Source organism: Bactrocera tryoni, chromosome 5 (genome assembly GCF_016617805.1).
Source record: "Bactrocera tryoni isolate S06 chromosome 5, CSIRO_BtryS06_freeze2, whole genome shotgun sequence".
Taxonomy (NCBI): domain Eukaryota; kingdom Metazoa; phylum Arthropoda; class Insecta; order Diptera; family Tephritidae; genus Bactrocera; species Bactrocera tryoni.
This window is the reverse complement of record NC_052503.1, coordinates 51,368,025-51,394,465: the sequence shown is the minus strand read 5'-3', so window position 1 is coordinate 51,394,465 and position 26,441 is coordinate 51,368,025. Positions and strand designations below refer to the sequence as shown.

Sequence of the window (26,441 nt, the reverse complement as noted above, 5' to 3'; positions counted from 1 at the left end):
AGGCATTATCAACAACTCCCCGGCATGCGTCATGCAAAGTTGCTAATGAATGGTTACAACCTTAAGAGGTTTAAATATGTAATCAATCTCCCAAGGGAAAAACTCAGGCTACTAGTCGCCTTATACACTGGCCATTGCAAGGTCGAGAAGCACTTATTAAGCTTCTTGTGTAAATCGTCGGTTTTGCGACTTGGAGTCTGAAACTCCAGAACACCTGCTAATGGACTGCACAGTAGTCTGTAGACGCAGGATTAAGGCCCTTGGATACATGCTTCCAAATAGGGATCACATCGCCTCAATAGCTCCTAGCAGTACATATATTGGAACTCGTCAATTTGCTGGGACTGGTCGAGACGAGTTAGGAGAGGGCACAATAGACCCTAGGTCGCAGTGCAATCCTCATTTAATTATTTATCTATCTATCTACGTACACCCGACTCTCGCGAGAACGGCCTAGTAAGAGCTCACTTTCCGTCTTTGCATCCTGTTCACCTATATATACATATGTACATATCTCATTATCTATCTCGTTTATATTTTAGGTGTTACAAAAAACCGTTAAGTGAACAAACTATTATGCTCCGTAGCGACATGTTGAGTGAGTATAAAAATCGAGTTCCCTTTAATTGTTAAACATACTGTAGAGCCCGCAGTAAGTAACTGCTTTCTCATTGGTGCTTGCATGAAGTAAGATAAACGGTAGCTGAACGATGTGTTTTGTATATATGTATATGTATATATACGCGTACATACATTATATATATTTATATTTTATAAAACACTTATGCGGATATTAAAATAACGCCATTGCAGAAGTTATAAAATAACTAATTTTTTATTTTTTATGAAAAAAAACTAGAATAAGTAGTTTATTTCTCATGGTGCGGACATTGATATCATTAATTTCAACAACTACCGTTAATTCTGATTTTTTTAGACTTGATAAGGAGCACAGAGCATAAGTCTAGTAGTGGACGCTGACAAGACGAAATATCTTCTGCCATTAAGCAAACATCATCCCAATCACTTGGCTTACACCTGGCTGTTAACGGTCATAACTTTGAAGTTATATGTAGATAATTTCGTCTATCTTGAAACCAGCATTAACACCAAAAACAATGTCAGCCTTTAAATCCAACGCAGCATCATTCTTACCAAAAGGTGATACTCGGGACTAAGTACACAAATGAAAACTAAAGTCCTTTTTCGTCGAACAAAGACCAAAGTATGGTGCGGTACTCGGGACTAAGTCCACAATTGAGAACTAAAGTCTTTTTTCGTCGAACAAAGACGAAACTCCGCAAGTCCGTCATTATTTCCGTCGTGTCGTATGGTGCGAAGACATGGACAATAACAGCAGCTGATAAGTCGGCGTTAGAAGTGTTCGAGGTCATGTTGTTCGGATGGATGAGAACATTGCACTATAGCACATAGTATATACGAGTGATCAGGGTGCCGAGCTGACGCAAATTTAACCTAAATTTTGCGAAAATACGACGTTTCTCTTCCACTGTTAGCCACAGAGTAACCCATTGTAGGCATAAAACGGATCATGGAATCTATGGCATGTCTACAAGGATTTCCTTGAAAGAATATCGAGCACGAGCAACCACAAAATCGTGTTCCATGGACCACTTTTTACTTCCTTACAGCAGAAAATATCAAGGGCGTGCTGAGCTTCGCTTCTGTAGAAAATTACAAATTTTTTTCTTGTAAAATATTGAAAATCCTAAAGATTATTTCCTCTAATTATTAATCTGCATTTTCTTATAAAATCTGCGATATTTCAATTTTAATTTAATTTTAATTGTCTCCCAAGCTCCTTCAACTTGCACGTTTAACTTAAGGGGTTAGGAGTAGTCATAATTTTCAAAAAATTACCTTTTTTTGCATTTTCGTTAAGTATAATATCTTAAAAATATTCTCTGAAAATTTCACGTTGATCCCATAATCAGTTTTTGAGTTATTCGAGAAATAACAAAGAGAGCTCGGACACTTCAAAGCGCTAGTGTGAAACTTTAAACGCGTTTTTCTCAAAACTATGTTTTTTGAACTGGTGACAACTGTAACTCGAAAACCGCGCAGTACAATTTAATGAAATTTATACAGATTGTAGAATACATAATAAACTCGGGCCTGATCGAATAATTTTTTCTTTCAAAATTTCGATTTTTTAAGACCAATTAACTGTTGATTTTTTCGCAAAAAAATAGAAAAAAATTTCCTGAGACCACCATTTCGTTAATTTTGAAAAAAAAAAATAAAAATCCTTCGATCAAACCCAGGATTATCTATTTAAAAAACTATTTTTTTTTTGTCCGATTGATTTTAGATGAATCTCCAAGGACTTATGGTTGTCACCGCAAGTACCTTTTTTTGGAACAGGGTCAAAACAAACAACTATAACTTTGGAAATTAATTTTTTTTTTTTGAAATTTTCGTGACTTCAAGTCAACAAATTCTATAATAATGCCATATTACTACTTTTGTAAAATAACACGATTTAATAACAAAAAAAAAAAAATACTGAAAATTCTCATTTTTTCTTGCCTCTGACTGCCCCTAACCCCTTAATTTTCTTTCTTCTGCCATCAAAAATCCCACTTCCATGGCTCGATGTGTTTATTTAAACTTGAGCCATATAATAAATATGTATCTTCGTTTGAATTCTATCAGTCGTAAAAATGTCGGGTGCACAGTTATCACTCTGAAGGCTGAGTACTCAATTCCATTTACACATTGCTTTCTGGATCTGGGGTCAACAAACCGTCGCTTCGCCTTATTATTCGTTGTTATTAAATTTTTGTAAAAAGCCGAGTTTAAATGATTATTGATGCGATGACGACTCAATTATATAATGTTCGGAAGTTTGTGTGTTCACGTTTGCGCAAATGAATACGTTGATTGCTTCACAAATAATTATTTACACATACGCCGACATTTTATTGCATATATTTGACAGACACTGGTCACGGTTGTACTAATATTATTATTAAACAAGTGTTTAGGCATTTCAGCAAGCATTCAAAACATACACGAACACCGTCAAGGCGAGAGTAAACACTTTATTGACTTTGTGGATTCTTTAAAAAGTGAGCGTGGCGCTCGGCGGGATGCTATTCAACAGCCATGGGGGTTCGTCGGGCTGCCACCTAGCTGCTTATATTCATACTAAATACTCTATCGCTGTAAGTTTATCTCTGCGCGTGTTTATTTGCTTTGCCGGCGCATTGTCAGTTGCGCGTTGCATTTGCATTGAGCTCAGTATTTAGAACGAAAAGTGCGCTAACTCTTAGTTTAACTTGGAAATTTATTGCTGTTAATTTTAATGTAGTCTACTTCGCATGTCTGTCGGTATATTGGTCCAACCATCGGCTGGCCGCCGTTGCCATCTTCACTGCAGCGTCGCGAACTCAAGTGCAGCGCATGCGAACTGCAAGAATCTGTATGAAATTGTGTCCGCAGCAATTGCAGCGCGTGCCGACCCCCACTGACAAATTTGCTTTACAGCCAAAACGAGCTCGGAATACGCGTGAAACATGATATTCGTCCATAAATATAAATCACTTTGCATACAGCATCTTCGGAGCGAACTTTTGGCACACGCCTATTTCGCAAAGTATTTGGACATAGATATAATGCGCTGGATGAAATCTTCTTTGACGAAATCAAGCGATCTCGATTTTGAGCAGTATAATGATAAGTTGGCTTATTGGAATGTATCTTGTATGTGTTCATAGATATGCACTTATATAAAAACTGACTTTGTGCTGAAAAAATGTTTCATTTCTCTCCCGAAAAATTTTCGGTTCAAACCATCAGTAAATCGCAATAAATATAAAAATAGATATATAAAATGTAAGTCTCATAGACGCTTTCATTAATATTGGGAACTATTCATCTTAGTAATGCTTGCAATCATACGTGATGATATTTCAATATGTACTCGTATATGAAATCAAGTCACATTTCAAAGGTATCCATTAAAAAACCGGTTATGTAATTATGGTTTGGATTATATGCAGCAATATAAATGTGAATGGGTATATTCGCTTTATTTACACGCATTATTCGTTGTTATTGTGGCGTCATGCTGCAAAAGAATACCGAACTAACAAGAAGTCCTGGCGAGTCAAAAGCCAGCATGTGGTTTTGTACGTGACAATTTCTTAATTTTATCGCGGTTTTACCACAACATAATTGGATGTACTTAGATGCGCGTTTATAGATGTTAACAAGAAAAAAACGTTAACTTCGGCTGCAATGAAGCTTCAATACCCTTTACAGTTGAATATTTTATAGCATTAATGGGTATAAAGGATCTCTAACCTGTTTTAGATCGGTCAGTTTGTATGCAACTCTATGCTATAGTAGTGGAAACTGAACAATTATAGCGTTGCCTTAGGCAAAAATAAAATCTAAAGTTCGTGGCGAAATCTCGTCAAATATAAAAAGGTTTCCATACAAGCACATGATTTTGTTATTTCAGTTTGTAAAGCAACTATATGCCGTAGTGAACCGTAGATATCGACGGTTTTAGCAGCTTCTTGCGAGGAAATGGATGGGGCAAAATTTCAGATAGATATCTCAAAACCTGAGGGACTAATTTGCATATATTTATACATATTTATGCATCCGATTCAGGGTATTATAAAAGTGATATTTTCAGCAAGCTTACGGAGTTTTGTTAATAAAGTCAGAAATATTATTCTTATCGAGTTTATCACTATATATTAAGTAATATATATCGGCCAATCTGTCAGATATATGGTATTATAGAAAGACAGAGAGAAACCTTTTCTGATAATACTGTGGTGATAAGGTGGCACACCTCAAAGGCACTACTCTTACAAATTTGTATCTGGCTTGAGTGCTTCTAGATTTGTATTCTGGAAAGTAAAAGATTCAGATGGAGCTTAAAATTGTGCTATATGAGAAGTAGGCATGGTTGTGTTCTGATTTCGCATATTTTGCGAAACACTGTGACATGAAATTGTTGGGATAATACTACATACCTAAAGACTTTTGTTGAAATTGGTCTAGTAGGTTCTGAGATATGTGAGTTCCATCTAAACTAAATATGGACTACTAGGCTCATTGTCCAAATCTCGGGGATAAAATTGTATGTCTCCAGCTTATTTATTTTTAAACTTTTGGTAGCTTTTAATAAAGCCATGCATACAAATATGAAAAAATGCCTATAAAATGTGACTAACTACACTTAAATTTTATGGTATTTTGAACAAAAAAATATTGGAATATGATTCAATTTAATCTGACAAGTTACTATCTTCCAAAACAATTTTTACTTTTCACCTTAGCACATTTTCGATGCACTAGTCGTTTAATACTAAGATATCTACCTACACTTCCTAGTCGAAGGAAAAACGCTTGCTTTAATATTCTTATTAAAAATCTGGAGTTTTGCAGTTCTTTTCTCTTGTTTGAAAAATACTCTTACAGTTAAACTTCCATGGCTCGAACTTTTGTAGCTCAAAGTTCTCCTTAACTCGAACTCTCGAATTTGCAATAGAAGTAAAATTCCATAAAAATTTCTGTACATAAATCGTACCTTAAAATTGGCACGAAATTCTCTAAGTCGCTTTATCGGGGAAATCCCATACAGCTTCGCACGTACATTTCGCCGCACGTATTTATCCCTTCAAACGTTACTATTCGAGATTGTGTTAAGGTGAAGAATGACACTTTCTCAGCTAGATTTATAAAAGATGTTACTGTAGAACTGAATATTTCAGACCCAACAAATATGACTTCTATCGCCTTGAAAAACGATAAGGAGTCTGAATATAAAATGATTCAACCTCCATTCCTTTGCAATTTTTAATTAGTATGTCAATACGAATATTTACACAACTGACGATCATTACAAATCACTAAACAGATTATAATCTCTTTTTACTGAAACAATCAAGCAAAATATTGCTACGGGGACACCGTTTTTATACGATAGAGTAGATTCCAGCCGCAGCGAAGACGGAATTGAAGGCCATCCCGGAAAGTGACTACAACCAGTGTTTCGAAGATTGGAAAATCCGTTGGCATAAGTGCATTGCATCGGGAAGGGATTTGAAGGAGATGAAATTGATTTGGAAGAATAATTAAAGAATTTTTAAAATATGTAAATACAATGTCACCTTATTTTTTGGCCACAGTAGTATGTATGTATGTATGTTCAGCCAAAAATTACAGAATACATGCTTTATGTACATAATAAATAAAACAATTTATGTATATATCTACATATATTTTACAGCTTTTTGAAAAATTTTCGGTTTTAATGAAACTTCTATAATTCGAAGTCTCTCGAACTCTACAAGTAAGACTCTTTATGGATTATGGTGATTCAAGTTAGGGAATTTCAACCATACTTCTACGCACCATGGGACCGTCTCGTCAGGCATCTGGGTGTAGATTGTTGTGTGGAATTTCTCATTAATTTTTGGTGCTGAGAAATGTGGAGTTTATCACACTCTCATTTCTTCGACAACTATTTTGGGCGACCCCCACTGGTGCAGCAAGAAAACAACTTTCTTGCACAAATCGCATTATTAGTGTATATGGCATAAATATTTCACATTCTACAATTTCCAAAATCGGAACATAACTCAAGCCCCCAGATACCAAATGTGTAGACCACAGAGCATATGCTTAATTTTTGGCAGAAAATGTTAGACATTTTGTGAGATGATTATTGATATTCACAGAGAATATTTTCTTGATTATAATGAGGCTTGTGTCAGAAATGAGTAGGTTGGGTCAATACATCGCACAAATCTCTGGTTGAATTGTTCCACAAATACTCAATATGTTAAATTTAGACTTTCACCGGCTCTGACTCATGCATAATGCGAGAGTACAAAATATTCGACATGATCAAAGTTGGGGAAAAGTTTGTTTTGTCCCAAGGACTATCTAACATTATTTTCAGAATTCCTAACTATTGAACGTTTTTCCACAGTAACAGTATATTTACTGTTGCGCCGTGCAGCCTACTTCGGAGAAGTGACTATCCACTCCGTTAGTTGTCCGATACAAGCTTTGGTCTAATTATTTGGGTGAAAGTAAATTTTTTTATTCCTATAGATCGATTCGATTTAAAAGTATAAAATTTGTATAATCCATTTGTATGACATTATGGCATATGCTCGAAGCATTGATTTTATACGAAAGTTTACAAAAACATTTTTTAGATATGTCCAAATATTTGTAATTCACAAAAATTGAGCATTTTAAAACTCATATTTATCCCTAGATTCGTCCATATGTACAATAGCATTATATGTATTTGCTTTGATAAAAAGTTCTCAGCAATTCCCACCAACGACTGCTAATTTTTCTGGTATTCAAATGTCATAAGCTTGTGGAAATGATTTCATTATGGGATAATGTAATTACCTGCACTATCGCGCGCCGTGACAGCCATACGTAACACATACACATACATATGTATGTATGCATAGTTGCAGTTAGATATACAAATTGAGCAATATGATGCGATAGGTATCGAAACTGAGCGCAGAGTTGGTTGTAACATCCTTAAAGGCTATTTAAATGCCAATTATGCACGCCTAAAAGGATTTTCGCTTATGAAATATCATACTCCGCAGCGATATCTGCTTATCCAATGTTCTGGTTAGGCTAATAATTCGTTATGTTAATATTACAAGCACTGACATGGCGCTGAGGTAAAATGCCAGTGTGCGGCAGATACGAGTTTCAGTCCGACGGCATCACGTTGCACGGCATTCATTATCAACCACTAAGAGGCAGCAGCTTACGCAGCACGTGACCTTGTTTATATCCTTTGAGAGCATTCAAGAGCCCTATTGCCGTGCTAAGTGATGAATTGTGTTCACCGAACTTGAGGCCGAAGTTATTAGAGAGGATGTCATCGTATTTAAAAGCGAAAAGCCAAGACATGTTAGTGGCAGCGAGCGCCGTTTGGACGTGATGCTTATGTTTTTTTATGATCCGCCGTCGATACGTCAAAAGGCGTGTAAAAACAACGCCGCTTGTTAGTACAAGTATCAAGTACGAGTTGGTTCGACCGCGCCAGCGAAGAAAGCAAACGACAGAGGAGACACCTGAATGGTGGGCCATAATGAAATTCCTTTCATTGTCAGATATTTAATGCAGTTCGTACGGTAGTGTTTATTTTAGGGTTGTACGAGTACGATGTACTTTTTATATTAGTCGTAGTGAACTTAAAAAGGTTACCACATTCATAAACGGATACATTACGTTAGTCACGTGCTCGTTGTTTGTGCAATATTTAATTAATTTCATAAAAAACGAACAAAACACTTCAAAATTACTACCTGGATATATGTACATAAGTATATCCATATGTATAGAATGCTCATGTATATGTGTCTGTGCTCACGTGCATGTGTGCGTTTGCATGTACAAATTTGTATTCTTTTTTACTCGAGAGAAACTCTCGTGTTTTGACTGAGCGCTCTCTGCCCGCATACAAAATACTCAGAGTGCTAATTATTTTAGCACTATAATTTTATACTCTATTTAATCTTCGCCCCTTAACGGGTCTCAACGCAACTGCATTCTGGTTGAAGTTATGAAATATTATAGATAACAACTCAATCCGTCAAAAAATTCGGTTGAGGTGTTGTCAACCTTCAACTTCCTTTTTTGTGCTATTACGGATTCCAAACTCTACAGAAAACAGAAAACTAAACTATTACTACTGTGCCCAAAAAATAAGGTGACATTTTATTTATTTTGAAAATTCTTTATTTATTCTTCCAAATCAATTTCATCCCCTTCAAAGTAATCCCCTCTCGATGCAATGCACTTATGCCAACGGATTTTCCAATCTTCGAAACACTGGTTGTAGTCACTTTCCGGGATGGCCTTCAGTTCCGTCTTCGCTGCGGCTTGAATCTCCTCTATCGTATGAAAACGGTGTCCCCGGAGCAGTCTTTTGAGCTTGGCGAACAGCCAGTAGTCGCACGGCGCCAGATCAGGTGAATATGGTCGTTGCGGAACGATATGGGTTGAGTTTTTGGCGAAATGATCACGAATTACGAGGGCAGTATGGGATGGAGCATTATCGTGGTGTAAAAACTAAGAATTGTCTTTCCACAATTCCGGTCTTTTTGACTTCCTTGTTGACTGTTTGACCGGTTGGAAGGCATAACACCACGATAATCGAAGAAAACAGTCGACATGACCTTGATTTTTGAGCGACTTTGGCGCGATTTTTTTTAGTCTGGCTCTCTTTTGGCACGATATTCGCTCGATTGATCGGTTGTTTCGGGGTCGTAAGCAGAGATCCAAGTCTCATCGCCAGTTATAAAGCGTTTAATGACACCCTGGTAGTCGGAAAGCATCCTTTCACACACTTCAACGCGACACCTTTTTTCCAAAAAATTCAATGTTTTCGGAACCAGTTGAGATTTGACACGCTTAAGACCCAAAACATCCTTCAAAATGGTATTGGCTGAGCCTTTCGATATTCCAACTTCATCAGCAAGGTCTCTTATTGTTTTTCAACACCAAATCTTTGATTTGTTAAACGTGAGCTTCGTCGGTTGAGGTTGATCGTCGCCCTGGACGCTCTTCGTCTTCGACACGACACATCACCAAAGGCTTTCTGCACCATCCTCAACGTATCGCCAGCAGAAAATTGATTCCGTAAACAAAATTTAATGCAAATTCTTTGCTCAACAAATTTCGACATCGCAAAAAACGAAAAACTCACTTTTAGCAGCTCACAAAACAAGACGTATCTCAAACACTAATGAATATTTTGACATGAAATTTGACATAAATGTAACTGACAGTACTACCGACCTAAGAAAAAAAAAATAATTCTCCAAATCCTTCGACGCGCGTAGTTTAAATTCAAATGTCACCTTATTTTTTTATTTTATATTTATAATTTTAAACGATTACAATCAGTTATTTTGTGCAAATACATAAAGAGGTTTGTTAAGCTCGTGGAATACCGAAACTGGACCAGGCAAGCTGCAAAAACAATAAAAATAGAATTAAGGGATCGTGGGAAGTTTGTGAACGAAGAGAGTCTATAAAATCTACTATCCCTAGGAATCTACTTTTTATAGTTAAAATTTTGAAGCGTTTTGCACAGGAATATGGTGCCTATAATAGTTCGAGGTTCCCTACTTTTTGTTTAAGAAAAACCAAAGAAACTTCAAATTTAATAAGGAATGTTTACTATAATTTGAAAGATTCTTCTGCATTTATTTTTTTAAAATTATCTCTCTAAATGTTGGCCGCGGCTACGTCTCAGATGGTCCACTCTTTGAGTCCAATTTTCGTTGACGCCTATACTTTAGCCTTTACATAAGTATCCCCACAGGAAAAAGTGTAACGGTGTGATATCACTTGATCTTGATGGCCAATCGACCGACCCAAAACGTGAAATTAGCTGTTCACCGAAGTGTTTGTTGCGATGTGTGGGAAGTGGCGCTGTCTTGTTGAAACCAAATGTCGCCGAGATCACGAGCTTCAATTTCCAGCATCAAATAATCGGTTATCATGGCCTAAAATGGCATCATTTTGATGAAATATAAAGTGATGATTCCACCGCCATTGAAATGGCAGCTCCTGAATCTCTTCAGGTTGATCTTCGTCCCAAATACGCTTATTTACATACCCATTGAGTCAAACATGGTCCTCATAGCTGAACAAAATTTGGCACTTAAACGACGGATCTTCTTGAGCGGCTTCAAATTAATTCTCTACACTAAGTTCGTAAAGAAATTATTTGTGCAAAATTTTCTCCCGTTATATTAATTGCTTCTTGACTTCTGTACTGGAGACTGAACGAATCAATTGGAATTTAAAATTCTGGCATATAGGAAGTAGGCGTGGTTGTTGACCGTTTTCCATTTGCGCAATGTAAATAAAAATGTAAGAAGAATGCCACGTACAAAATTTTTTCGAAATCGGTTGATCGGGTCCCGAGATATGGGATTTCACAAAAAAATTAATTTTTACGCAAGTCACAGCTTGTACGGACGATCGGATGGACAGACGGACAGACAGACAGTCAACCGGATTTCAATTTTTCTCGTCATCCTGATCATTTATATATATGTATGTACATAACCCTATATTTAACTCGATTAATTTTAGGTGATACGAACAACCGTTAGATGAACAAAACTATAATGCTCTGTAGAAACTGGTTGCATAAGTATACATATAAAGAGTTTGGTTAAACTTAAGTTGAATTGCTTTAACTTCAATTCAACTGAATGCAGTTGAGAACCGTAATAGGGGTGTTTATTTAGTTTAATAAGGTGTCTACAGACATGACAGATTATGTTCCCCAACAAGTAAACTTCTAAAACATATTACTATTTTTTCGTTAGCAACTTCAATAATATCTGTAAGATTCAATTTTAGTTACCTCTTTTTTAAATTGAATAAGAATAATCGCCTGAACAGAATAGAAGGTCGTCCAGAACGAGGCATGTCTTCAACGATATTTCGACCGTCATTGAAGGCTTTCTATCACTCGCAGGCTTGTGTTTTTGATAAAACTGGATCACCGTAAACCTTTACCAACATTTCCAACGATTCCGCACACGAAATTCGGTTAGAATTACTAAATTTGAGAAAAATTCTTTGTTCGATAGTTTTATACATTGTAAAAATCGCAACGCACTACTGAGGTGTAAGCCGGGCTTAAGCAGCTGTTGTAAACCAACGCTCATATTTGGCGTAGTAATTAAGAACAGTCCTACCAACTTAGCAAAATACATTTTTTTGAAATATCATTTACCTGGGGACTTTAATTACAATTTACGGGTGCTTTTTTGTCACAATATACATACATACGTAGGTTGCTATATATATTTCTGGCCTAATAATGTAAATAGGCATACTTATCGACGAAAATGTTTTTTTTTTTTTATTTATTTTTTTTGTTTTTTGTCGATTGCTGTTTTGTTTCGGGCTGATACGCATGGATCCATGATTCGTCACCTGTGGCGATCTTATAAACGTCTTTTGAAGCACCGCGATCGTATTTTTTCAACATTTTTTTACACCAATCCACACGAGCCTTTTTTTGAGCGATTGTCAAATTGTGCGGGATCCAACGAGAACAAACCTTTTTTACGGCCAGGTGTTCATGCAATATCGAATTTATGCTGGTGGGAGAAATGCATAGGCATGCCTCTATCTGAAGGTATGTTACATGACGGTCTTGCATTATCAGTTCACGTACGACATCGATGTTTTCTGGCACAACGGCTGTTTTTGAACGACCTTCACGGAATTCGTCTTTGAGCGAGCGCCGGCCACGATTGAATTCGTTGTACCAGTTTTTCACACTGCTATAGGATGGTGCTTCATAGCCATACAATGATTTTAGTTCATCGATGCACTCTTGTCGTGATAATCCACGTCGAAAGTTGTGAAAAATGATCGCACGAAAATGTTCACGAGTTAATTCCATTTTTGGCCGAGATGAATTTTTAATTCCCTGTAAATAAAACAATTCACGATTAAATCACAAAACGTTCTGAGTGATGTTATGCTAAAAAATGTCAAACTTTCCAATGGAAATGTCAGATTGCACCTGGCAACACTTAGTGTTGCCCTAGGCCAGAATATATATAGCAGCCCTCGTAGTGATTTTCGTTGTTTTAGTGCTCTCTATGCTGAATATGTAGGCCAAATTTTGAGTTAAAGTTGAATGAAAATATGTTTTCGAGCATAATTTAGTTCAACGTGAAAATTTACTGTTATCAACTCAGTCCTTCCCATAGCACTACATACATATAGTAATTTTCGACTTTCCACTTAACTTTAAATTCTTTTTCGTTGATCAATGATATGATTCAGAGAACACTGATAATACAGATTAAATGCACAATTTCTCATACGTTTTGTTCCGTTGTTTTTTATTGGTGCTTGATTTATATACTGCAAAGTGTGAGAATGGAATGGAATTCATAATTGTGCTTATGGGAAGTATGCGCGGTTATACATAGTTTGATTTCACCTGTTTTCAAACTGGAACAGGGTAATGTTAGCAGCTAAATTTGGTTGATATTATTGGTGTAGGTTCGCAGGTAGGAACTTTCATCTAAAAGTGGGCGAAGTTAACATTATTTCTTGTTTTTAAATTAATAAAATACGATATTTGATTTGTAATCCAATCAAAATCTGATAAAATAATGTATGATGAATTCATTTTCGAGAGTGTGAAATGTTCAGCTGCATCTGAAGGTAACACCTCTACACTTCTCTCGTTTACAATATGTGGATGCGTCCGAACTTGACTGTTTCTTACTTGTTTCAAGTTATTATATCGTTTCAAAATCAAACTAACCAAAATACTTAGCATCTGTTAGGCCATCTGAAGTGTAAAATATGTATGTATGTATCTATATAATATGAATAAAGATTGTCATCTGCAACGAGTAGGCGCTACACACTGGTTTCAATGTATTATATGAAACGCAAGCTTTTATTAAATTTCTGTGTATGGGTGCAAGAAAGAATGACCTATAAGAAAAATTCACTTTGACGTGCAGTTGCAATCTTGTGGCCACGGTGGATTACTCGCTGGTTTCATTAAAGCTTTGAGAAACTGATTAATAATTCTTGGCAAAACAAGTAGAAAATAATGCTGTGTTTTGATTACATATCGGCAAACATGAGACACAAACATACTCACATACATTCATATGTACATTACATACATTCATATGTACATATGTATGTTTATGAAGGCTATGAATTTGTAAAACAGTGCGGTTGAAAGTGTTGAATAGCAAAGAGTAATCAACTGTTGTGGATTTGTCACCCCCAGTTAAGGGCGTTTGATGTATTATTCGGTTCATTTGGTCGACAGGTCTAGACAAACATTATGCGACTACGAGAATACGCTTAATAGGAGAAGGACATAAGTGGCGAATGTACAAACAGACCGCATTCAATGCCACACACTCGCTTTTGTGGACACGGTGAAATCTGCTTTTATTTACCACAGAAAAATAATAATATCTGGACCTATTCTTTAAATATGATAGATTTATATGTACATATGTATAACAGAAGCAGCTATATTTGCACATACATATTTTTGGACGTTCCAGCATAGTTATTATCAATCGGAACTAAAATTTATGCATTTGATATATATTATGTATGAGTTATCTGCGAGTATTAGATTTACAATCAACATTCAATAAAAAGTTACCTCGAATGAATATCTGAATGATAATTGTATAAAATGTACTGAAGAATCCCAAAAACGCGAAGAAAACCTCATATTATATTAAATTTTTGTACATTTTCTTCGGTTGGAGTGTATTGTAAAAAGTGTTTGTAGCAGACAAGCACTTCGCCGTCTTCTATTCAAATTATTTTATCAGCTACAGTTGGGGTTAAAATTTAGCCACACAAACCTGATCTTCACTTTGCTATGTAACTCTATTATTCCGCCTAAACGATAACGTTAATGACAAAAATATAACCCCCAAACTAACTTTCGCTTTAAAGCTGAAGGGCATTTGCACTTCAATCGAGACTAAATTTCACAAATGAATTGGCGCTGAGACTACTTACAAGCGTATATATGTATGTATGAAGTATGTATATATATATATGTATATATTTTAAATATACCCTGCAGGGAGTGCACCATCAAACTAGTTAGGAAATATACTGGTTTACATTCAGAATAAACTGAGTGAAATTGAACTAGTTAGGAAAAGCTCAGACTTATATCAATTTTAATGGATGCTCCATTTCGAAGTTCCCTACTTGTTTAAAGAAAAAATCAGAAACTTCAAATTTAATGGGGAATGTTTATTATCATTCGATTGAACATTCTTATTATTCATTTATTTTTTGAAGATTATCTTTCAAACATAGACCGCGGCTAGGTCTCAGATGCTCCATCCGTTGAGTACAATTTTCGATGACTCGTTCGAGTATTTCGACTGGTAACTGGCGAATGACACGCGTGATGTTTTGCTTCATTCCCTGAATCGAAGCGGGATTGTTCATATATACTTTAGGTTTGACATATCCCCACAGGCAAAAAGTTTAACGGTGTGATATCACTTGATCTTGATGGCCAATCAATCGGCCCAATACGTGAAATTATCCGCTCACCGAAGTGATCTCAATAAATCCATTGATTGATGCGATATATGGGAAGTATCGCCGTACAGTTGAATCCAAATGTCGCCGAGATCACGAACTTCAATTTCAGGTCTTAAATAGTCGGTTATTTAAGGGCGCGTAAACCGTCGCCATTGACGGTTACGTACTCACCGGCATCATGTTTGAAAAAATATGAACCGATGATTGATTGAAACCGTTGTTTTTTTGGATGAAATGACAGCTCTTGAATCTCTTCAGATTACTCTTCATCCCAACTGCTATTCTGCTAATTTTGCTTGAGCCAGAAATAGTCCTCATCGCTGAACAAAATTTGCCTCGAATTTGTCGGATCTTTTTGGAACTTTGCAAGATCCCATAGAGCGAAGCGATGTCGCTTGGGAAGCTGGAGCGGCTTCAGTTCTTGCACAAGCTATATTTTGTACGCTTTTAAGTTAAGATATCGACGAAAAATGCCCCAAGTCTTTCCATACGTCAGTACGAGTTGGTTCGAACGGCACCGAATCGACTCTCCACGGTCTTCTGAGATACGGCTACTATATTTTCTTCACTTTGTGCTGGACGTGGTCTATTGGTATAATACTATTATTCAATAATGAATGCTGGGTCTCAAGATGGGTGATGAGGTTGTAAATAGTACTCTCAGTAGGCTGATTACCATAAGTTGAGTAAAGCGAGTGAAACACATTGCTTACAGAACGTGAATTTTCGTAATAAAGTTGAACGATTTGTAAACGTTGTTCAGGCGTAAGTCTTTTCTTGATGAAATGCCAAACAGTACTGAACAAAAATAACGTGACAGCTTGACACGACTCACGCGTGATCTGTCAAAAAAAGGTTATTGAAAAAAGTACCTCTACTTGGATCACCCGTTAATTTTTTTTTTTAATTTATCTGGTTCCTTCATTTTTCAACATATAACTCAAGAGTCAACGCCGCTATCTAAATAAAACTTTGCATAAATAACGCCTTTGAGGTATTCCATTTCAGGTCTAAACATTTTCTAAACCGGACCATAACTTTTCAATCCCTCAAATAGTGATTTTATGTACTCCAGCAGACATTCTACCGAAAACATAGATAAATCAGTGAGAACTTTATTGAAAATCGGAGAGAACATTTTTCTGATAACATTGTGCCCTTCTATCCAACAGGTTAAAATTAGATCAATATTTCATATTATAGAGAGTGTAAAACTTCTGGTTACCTATATACCGTACCTAGATGTGTGAAATCTGTTTGCCAATTATCCCAGCTCTTCTATATTAATTATCATAATTTTCGTTAAAATTGGGTATTGATCCAAACACAAAGTTTGTTTTGACATAAGGACACAATATTGTTAAGGAATTTAGCACTTAGGTTAACATATTATGTATGAAAAGTTATTATCCGGTTTCCACCATTTTTATACTCTCGCAACAAAGTTGCTAAGGAGAGTATTATAGTTTTGTTCACATAACGGTTGTTTGTAAGTCCCAAAACTAAAAGAGTCAGATATAGGGTTATATATACCAAAGTGATCAGGGTGATGTCTGTCTGTCCGTCCGACCATCTGTCCGTCCGTCCGTCCGTGCAAGCTGTAACTTGAGTAAAAATTGAGATATCATGATGAAACTTGGTACACGTATTTCTTGGCTCCATAAGAAGATTAAGTTCGAAGATGGGCAAAATCGGCCTACTGCCACGCCCACAAAATTGGGAAAACCGAAAATTTATAAAGTGTCATATCTAAGCCATAAATAAAGATATTAAAGTGAAATTTGGCACAAGGGATCGCATTAGGGAGGGACATATTTGGACGTAATTTTTTTGGAAAAGTGGGCGTGGTCCCGCCCCCTACTAAGTTTTTTGTACATATCTCGGAAACTACTATAGCTATATCAACCAAACTCCACAGAGTCGTTTTCTTCAGGCATTTCCATATACAGTTCAAAAATGGAAGAAATCGGATAATAACCACGCCCACCTCCCATACAAAGGTTATGTTGAAAATCACTAAAAGTGCGTTAACCGACAAACAAACAACGTCAGAAACACTAAATTTTACGGAAGAAATGGCAGAAGGAAGCTGCATCCAGGCTTCTTTCAAAAATTGAAAATGGGCGTGGCGTCGCCCACTTATGGACCAAAAACCATATCTCAGGAACTACTCCATCGATTTCAATGAAATTCGGTATATAATATTTTCTTGACACCCTGGTGAAATTTACGAAATATTGGTGAAATCGGTTCACAACCACGCCTTCTTCAAATATAACGCTATTTTGAATACCATCTGATGCCTTCTCTGTATAATACGAGTATAAACATTAGGAACCAATGATGATGGCGGAATAAAACTTTACACAAAGACGGTATTTGAAAAATATGTAAATGACGGATAATGAAATCTCGATTATCACGTTATCATGCAAGAGTGTAATAGCCCTTCCTTACTTGTTAGACATCGGATGGCACACCTTAAGAAATGATACACTATTTTTGCAACGTCTTATTCCAAATCTTCATCGGTCTTTGATTTATACAGCATAAAGTGAGAGGAACAAATGGAATGTAAAACTGAGTTATATGGGAAGTAGACATGATTGTCCGGTTCGTTTCCCAAATTTTCACATTATAATACACATAATAACGTCAAGTTTCCACCTAATTTGCTTGAATTTGGTTTATTTATTATAGTTTTACGGTATGAAATTTAACCTAAAAGTGCGTAGAGCATTACCCTTTTTCAATTTTTACTTCGCGGCGTTTCCGTTCCTTCTCCTAACATATTTATTGAGTAAGTTATCGCACTTTCAGTAATCTTCAACATCACCGTTATATGGTTAACAGGCGATTTCATACCTTACATCACATTATAGTTAAGTACATACCTTCAGCTGCGATATAATTCATTATTATTTCGCCCATCTGCAATAGCAAAATCAAGTCATGGTGGCAGGGACACTAGTATCAAGTTTCATCAACTATAACGACTACAACCACGCCTACTTCCCATATTACAAAATTCTAAATTTCATTTGATACTTTCACTTTCCAGTACACAAATCCAGCACACAATTAGTGATTCTGAGGTATGCGTGCTGGCTGCTAAAAATTGTCAAAATCGGATCATAACTACTACTATTTAAGAACCCACATACTAAACATGTGGACCCCAGTGCGTACGGCCGACTTTTTACCGAAATTATATTTCAATCTGTGAAATGAATCGGGTCAATTCTTCCCTTAACCTCCATATATCTCATGTAAGACTTTTAAAACATCAAAAGAACTTTTCTTTAATCTTTAATAGAATTAGATGGACACGTTTGCTTAAAAATTATAAAATTATTTTAATGCTTTGGCACTCAATATAAATTAAATTGTGCTTGGTTTATACTTCATATCCGTAACATAATAAATTTCGATAAACTCAATATAAGCATTTTAGCCTCTTCAGGTCAGGTCTTCTTTAGTTTCAGGTCAGGCAGTCATATCACATTTTTATACCCTTAACAGGGTATATTAAGTTTGTCACGAAGTTTGTAATTCCCAGAAGGAAGTGTCGGAGACTCTCTAAAGTATATATGTATATAAATGATCAGTATGTTGAGCTGAATCGATTTAGCCATGTCCGTCTGTCTGCCTGTCTGCCTGTCCGTCCGTCCGTCTGTATATATACGAACTAGTCCCTCAGTTTTTAAGATATCGTTTTGAAATTTTGCAAACGTCATTTTCTCTTTACGAAGCTGCTCATTTGTTGGAACTGCCGATATCTGAACACTATAACATATAGCTGCCATACAAACTGAACGATCGGGATCAAGTACTTGTATGGAAAACTTTCACATTTGACAAGATATATTCACGAAATTTGGTATATATTATTTTCCAAGGCAACAATGTAATCTCCGAAGAAATTGTTCAGATCGGATTACTATAGCATATAGCTTCCATATAAACTGAACACATAGTTACTAAAATAAATGCACCTGTGAAGGGTATATTAACCTCGGTGCAGCCGAAGTTAACGTTTTTTCTTGTTTTATTTTAATATAGTTTTCGCCGACGTGAAGTAAAATTTACTTATAAACTAGGTACATAAGTCTATGGCCTATATTTATATTTTAGATGAAATTAAATACTGTTGACTATTTCCTAGCTTTTGTTAATTTAACAGGTATCATAAAATTGTGAATATACATAGCTTTTATTGTTTCGGATCAAAGGACGTCAGGAAAGCGGAAAGCGGCCATATTCTATGGATTCATTCGATACGTGGCTGAAAAGCGCGAATGGGGTTTTTCGGGTACTGCTAATAAATTTTTAAATCTCTAACAGCGTTTGCTGCAAACATCAAATTTTTAGAAAACCACAACACAAATGACACTTCAAAAAGCATCAAACTTTGGAAAATAGATTTTTCGTCAAAAAAAAATATCAATAAAGTATTTTTTTATACCCTGAACAGGGTATATTATGTTAGTCACGAAGTTTGTAACGTCGGATACCCCATAAAATATATATATGTATATAGAAGTGATCAGAGTGATGAAATGGATTCATTTAGCTAAATACTATCATGACCAAAAAATATTAAAACTTTGTTCATAATTCTAAAATTCTTAATCTATTCTTCAAAATCTATTGCGCCAATGTTTTTTCCAAACCTCGAAGCAGTTGTTAGAGTCAATTTCCAGAATAGCTTTAATGCGCGCTTAGCCTTCAATTGACTCAAAACGGTTTCTCCCGAGCGGTCCTTTGAGAAACGACAATGCAGTATGCAACGGTACATTATCGTGGCTCAAAAACTAAGAGCCCATAATTTCCGCCTCTTTTTACGAATAGCTTCGCTCAAATGACGCAGAACATTCAAATAGTATTATTTGTTGACAGTTTGGCCGGTCGGAAGGGATTCGGAGTGCACTACACCTCGATAATCGAAGAAAACTGTCAACATAACCTTGCTTTTTGACCTGCTGTGACATGATTTTTCTGCTTCGACTCACCTTTGCCACGATATTCGGCTGATTGATCGTCTGTTTTCGGATCGTACGCATAGATCCAAGACTTATCGCCAGTAATAATGCGTTTCATGACATCCTAGTAGTCGAGAAGCATTGTTTCACAGACGTTAACGCGACGGTGTTTTTAGAAAAAATTGAGTAAAATCACTCAATACCAATTCTTTCACTTTTCTTAAACCCACACTGGTTTTCACTGATCCTACCGACATTCCAACGATGCCAGTAAGATCTCTTACTGTTAATCGTCGATTCTCAAGCACCAATTCCTTTATTTTATTGACGGCCGTCCTGGTTGTGGTTCGTCGTCACCTCATTCTCGACATTCATTGAATAATTTGTATCAATCAAAAACATTTGCCCGCGACAAACAATTATCACCGAAGGCTTTTTCCAACATTCTGAACGTTTCGGCACCAGAAATTTTATGCCGCACACAAAATCTAATAGAACTTCTTTGTTGAATAATTTCACTCATCGTAAAAATTGCCGAATGCACTTTATTCACTTCAGAAAGACAAGCGTATACTAAACACTAATGATTACTTTGATCATAATCATACCAACCTAGAAAAAAAATATTTGGATTTTCGCGCGAAATTTAAATTAAAAAGTCTTACTATTTTTTGCTCACAAAAGTATGTCCGACTATCTGTTTATACTCGAAATCTTCTCAGTTTTTACGTTATCGCTCTGAAATTCGGAACACATCCTTCTCCCTCCAAGCAGCTGCTGATTTGTCAGAACCGTCGATATCGAACTTCAGTATCATATGCCATACAAATTAAATGATCAAAATTAAGTTCATGAATGGAAAACTTTTATTCGACGAGATATCTTCAGGAAAGTCGGCACGGTTTAATATTCAAGGTTACGCTAAAATACCTGAAAATATTTTCCAAATCTGATCTCTGTAGCTTTCATACAAACTTAACGATCTTCGCTCAGCAATATCCCATAGCCTTAAGTATTAGAACTAAGTATCAATATTTATAGTCTATATAGACAATAAAATTTACTCCAAGTCATATTTCGAAAAATTCAGACCAAATTTATATTTTTTATATCATTTTATTTTTTTATATCAACTTTCATAAGGAATTAATAAGTTTAGAGTATAGATGTTGTTTTTAATCCAGCACTTCAAAATTTCAAAAAGTAGTGGCATACGTTAAAGGGGGGAGTTGAGCACTTAATTTTCTTCCATTTTGTTTGTCTTAAATGAATGTTGTGTCAAAATGTCGATTGAAGCAAAATTGGCGGTCATGTGTGCGGGGTATATTAAAAAAAAAACTGAATTTCGTGTTTTTGAAAAAAAAAATATTTATTATAGTTACTACATTAATATTGTTGTCTTTAAAATAACCCCCAATCGATATTATGCATTTTTGGCAGCGCTTTTCTAATTGTCGAAACGGTTCTCAATCTCCACTTTTTTGGATAGCATTTAGCTCTTTCAGCGATGTATGATGTAAACCGTGATTATAAAAGTTCTCTTTATTTTTGGAAAACAAGAATGAAGTTGTGGAGTTCAGAGACAAGAAACGAATTGCAAACTTTTAACAAACGAAAATAGCCGAGCTCATAAAAACCCGTCTAATTTCAGCGGCTGCTAAAGACAAAGTAAGCAAAGAATACAGCTGAAAATTGTGTCGTACTTCAGGGGCACATGGTTCCTGAACATACATAAGTAAAAATTGACAATTGGACTCTGCAGAACTTCCAAATTCCCATTATTTTTTAACACACCTCGTATTTTTATTGTACCCTGAACAGGGTATATTAAGTTTGCCACGAAGTTTGTAACACCAAGAAGGAAGCGTCGGAGACCCTATAAAGTATATATACAAGGTCTGTCGCAAAAGAAACAGGACTGTTAAAAAAAACAACAAAAAATTAATATTTTTCAAAAGTTATATTTTTTTATTCAAAGTAGTTTCCTTGTGCTCCGATACAGCGTTTAGCCCGCTCAATTAGCATTTCAAATGAGTGTTTAAGGTCATTTTTCGGAATGCTCTTGAGAGTATCGGTCGTCGCCTTTTGGATAGCTGAGATGTCCTGAAACCAGTGTCCTTTCATGGGCAAATGAAGTTTTTCAAATAGGTAAAAATCACAGGGTGCCAGATCAAGTGAGTAGGGTGAGTGATTAATGGTTAATATGGAGTTTTTTGTCAAAAAATCAGTGACAAGCGTCGATCGATGACACCGCGCATTATCGTGCATCAGGCGCCAGGACCCTGTCTCACGGTATTGTGGTCGCGCACGACGAACGCGTGACAAAAGATGCTTCATAACACCAAGGTAAAACACGGCATTAATCGTTTGACGAACTCTCGGTGTACAATACCCTCGGAAAGTAAAAACAAATCAGCATTGTCTTTATTTTTGACTTCTGAAGACGACTTTTTTTCGGTGATGGCTCGTCTGGATGCTTCATTCGGCACTTTGACGTTTGGTTTCGGGATCATATTGAAAGCACCACGTTTCATCACAAGTCACAATCGAATAATTGTAGTTTATGTCCGTTCTCGACTCCTAAATCAAATCTCTACAATATTGGATTCGTTGCAATTTTTGCTCTTCAGTCAATTTGTGCGGAACAAACTTGGAGCACACCTTCCGTAGACCCAATTTATCTATCAAAATGCGATGAATGGAGTCTTTGGTGATATTTAACTCCATTTAACTCCTCACGACCTTCTTGGAATCGCTTACTCACTCACCCACTCATGCACATTACTACGGGAGAGGCACTGATCACCATAAACTTTTTTCATCATTTGAAATGTTTCAGTAAACGTTTTGCCAAGTTTAAAACAAAATTTAATATTTGCTCTTTGTTCAAAATGCATTTTACGACCGATGACCAAAAGCTGCTGTCACTTTTTGATCGATAACATCGATTGTAGTTATCCAATTGTCTTAAAATTTTTACGAAATGTCAACAAGAGATCAAAATTTTTATTTCATATACCCACCAATAGGTGGCGCCACCAGAAACAGTTATATTTAAAAAGTTCTCTTTCTTTTGCGACAGACCTTGTATAAATGATCAGTATGTTGAGCTGAGTCGATTTAGCCATGTCCGTCCGTTCGTTTGTCTGTCTGTCTGTATATATACGAACTAGTCCCTCAGTTTTTAAGGTATCGTTTTAAAATTTTGCAAACATTATTTTCTCTTCAAGAAGCTGCTCATTTGTCGAAACTGCCAACATCGGACCACTATAACATATAGCTGCCATACAAACTGAATGATCGGAATCAAAGGCTTGTATGGAAAACTTTCGCATTTGGCGAGGTATCTTCACGAAATTTGGTATAAGTTATTGCTCATAGAAATAATGTAATATAGGAAGAAATTGTTCAGTTCGGCTATCTATAGCATATAGCTGCCATACAAACTGAATGATCGGAATCAAAGGCTTGTTTGGAAAACTTTCGGATTTGACGTGGTATCTTCACGAAATTTGACATGGATTACTGCTTAGGGTAATAACATAATCTCCGAAAAAGTTGTTCAGATCGGATTACTATAGCATATAACCTCCATACAAACTGAACACATAGTTACTAAATGAGTGAAGGGTATATTAGTTTCGGTGCAGCCGAAGTTAAGGTTTTTCTTGTTTTTTATATCTGTTTGTTAAAGCCCAAACTCACGTTTTCAAAGACAGTGCTCCTTATAACTTCAGGACTACCGATCCATTCGAAGTTTTATGCTTATTTCTATATAATGTATAATTTACGAGCTAACGCCAGAGCGTTAAATTCAAACATGTTTTATTCTCCAAAGTGTTCAAATAAATGTAAAATTTAAAATTGGAAAACGCTTTCGTCGTTACCTGGGAATAACTATTGTCTGACGAATGAAATTTAATCTTTCGATTTTGATAATAGAACGAACCTCTTTTTTACCTAGACGCGTTCGAATAATTGTTGGCATTGTCGCATTTCTTTCTATACAGTACCATTGGTTTTAACAGTGTCGTCACAAAAATATTCACAAAATACGAATTAATTCCGTTTTTAGACATATTTTTATCTAAGAAACACTAAAATGAATATTAGTAAAGCGCTCTCGATAATACCAATTTATAAATATAAATGTAATCAAATAAACCGTTAAAATGGAGCTCTGAATTTGGTTTTATTTGCGTTTATCGCATTTACTTTGATTTGCATTTATACATACATACTTATGTATATGCTTATACACAAGAGGCATAAAACTTAGAACACATTCTGCTTCAGATCATATTTTATGCAATCGTCGCTTTCTTTTAATTGTTAGTAATCAAGCATATATGTATGTATGTATGTAACGGTACATACTCACTTCTTATGGCATGTCAATACGTTACACGCTCAATATTACCTGCCAAGCGTTAGCATCCAAAGTTGCCAGGAATGACATGTCCAATTCCTGCAATAAGTGCGATTTATTGAAATTAATAATATTATGTTTAGTATTTGTGTTTTGAAATTCACCTTCCTTCGGAAGTTGCTTGGGAAATCCAGTGTGAAAATTACTACTGAACTTGGGTGGTTTGATTTTAAGATTTCGTGTTTTCTGGATTTCTTACAAAACGGAATTTGCCGTTAACACATTCACTAACACATCATTGATTTGTCGTTTCTACCGTCGGCAATGCTGCTAACCTTATTTATGTATAACTAAGTACTAAGGATTACTAATAAAATTTTCACAAACATTCAATTAAATCTTCACGTGCATACATATAAAGCGGTCACTATTTTCGAAAGCAGTAGAATATTGCCAGTATATTTCGGAATTGAGTTATACAAATTTGAAAAAGGCCCTCATCCGGTGAGTTAATTTCCGTATTGTTTTACCGTTCGGTTCACTTTGTCTTTTCAGAAATTTTTTTACTTATGCATACTCCAGTTGTACTAGATATTCCCTGCAAAATAATGCGTCGAAAAACAACAATAACTTCCGAATCCCCCTTGTGGTTTCGGCCACAGACTCCAGCAAACTTACAAGCGTGATGATATTCCTGGGTGATTGCAGCGAAGACCCAGCCTTTGGCTATGTACTACCTGGGGGAGTACACTTCGCAGCTTCTGTGATCGACTGTGCTATGCCACATTGGGTTGATGTTGTTGCTTCTGCTGCTGCTGCACTTGGTAACCATTTTCATGCGTATGAGCATGAATGCTGACTATCATCGTGCGAGTACACCTACTCGTGCCGTAAGATAGCGAGGGCTTTCCAAAACGGAAATCTCTTGTAGTTGCGTTTGCGTATGTACATGTGTACATATGCATGTATACAGACATAAACATGTGTATATAATGCCCATACATTCATCTGTATGTATGTATGTATGTTGGGATGGCAGCATGCATGCACTTAACTGCCAGGGGGTACGCAAGTTTTGTAGTGGTCGCGTACTGGCTACATACGTGATTCTCGGCGTTTTCCCCACCCTCACCTGCTGAGGTAGCTAAAATCGTAGAAAAGATAGGAATACGCCGGCCATCTCAAGTAACCAGGTGGAGGAGGTGAAGAGAACCATATCTACGTGCTTACATATGGTACATATGTATGTATATACTATATACATAGATTTGTAAATGCTATACTTGTGAGCATTCTCGTAGCTGTAGCCATATGAACGTACATATGCCAAAGGCCATCCTACAAATGGATTTGCATGTAATCTTATGCTCGTTTAAGTGTAACGGTATATGTGTGTGTATATAGTTTAATATATGTTCACATGAATCCTCTACCTTGATTTAATATTTGCAGCTGGAGCTGAAACAGCGCGCAAGCAGGGACTTTGCTTATTTAAGCCTCGAGGCAGGCAAACTTTCATACAAATACCCCTCGCAGTCTCAAGCATCCTTCCGCAACACCACCACGCATACATGCCTATATATTTTGTATATATGTACATACACACATACTATGTATCTTTGTATATGCTATATGTTATATAAAAGTGTACAGCAATGAGAAAAATAATTGTGTTTCTTAAATTTTATCTTTTGGACGGCATCAAACCAAAATGATTTTTGTTAAAGAGATTGTTTTGTAATGTTTGCCATATACATAGGCGTAAATTAACAGAAAAACCTCAAAAACATTTGTTATATCTCAATAAAGCGCAGTTTATGAGAATTTCTTGTTTAATTTTCCAGTTGGACGTTTCTTTTTTAAAGACCAACACCAATTTATCACCAAACGCCGATACCATCAACCTTAACACTTTTCTTCTATAATTTTGTATACTAGTGGAACTGCTCTCACTT

The 26,441-nt window shown here is 36.1% G+C and overlaps 1 protein-coding gene across 2 annotated transcripts in view; it reads right to left on the bottom strand.

Moving 5' to 3' along the window:
* LOC120778618 (transcription factor AP-2-epsilon) overlaps positions 1–25,350 on the bottom strand; it is a 108,663-nt gene extending 83,313 nt beyond the window's left edge. The window contains exons 1-3 of one of the 2 annotated variants that reach the window (XM_040110500.1): positions 25,165–25,350; positions 24,651–25,084; positions 24,538–24,585 (exon numbers count right to left, since the gene is read on the bottom strand). In XM_040110500.1, the coding sequence (XP_039966434.1) occupies positions 24,538–24,576 (39 nt within the window). In that variant the 5' untranslated portion in view covers positions 24,577–24,585; positions 24,651–25,084; positions 25,165–25,350. Of the gene's footprint in view, positions 1–24,537; positions 24,586–24,650; positions 25,085–25,164 lie in introns of those variants that run through there. The other variant, XM_040110503.1, reaches the window with a different exon arrangement.
* Between the last annotated feature and the right edge of the window lie 1,091 nt (positions 25,351–26,441).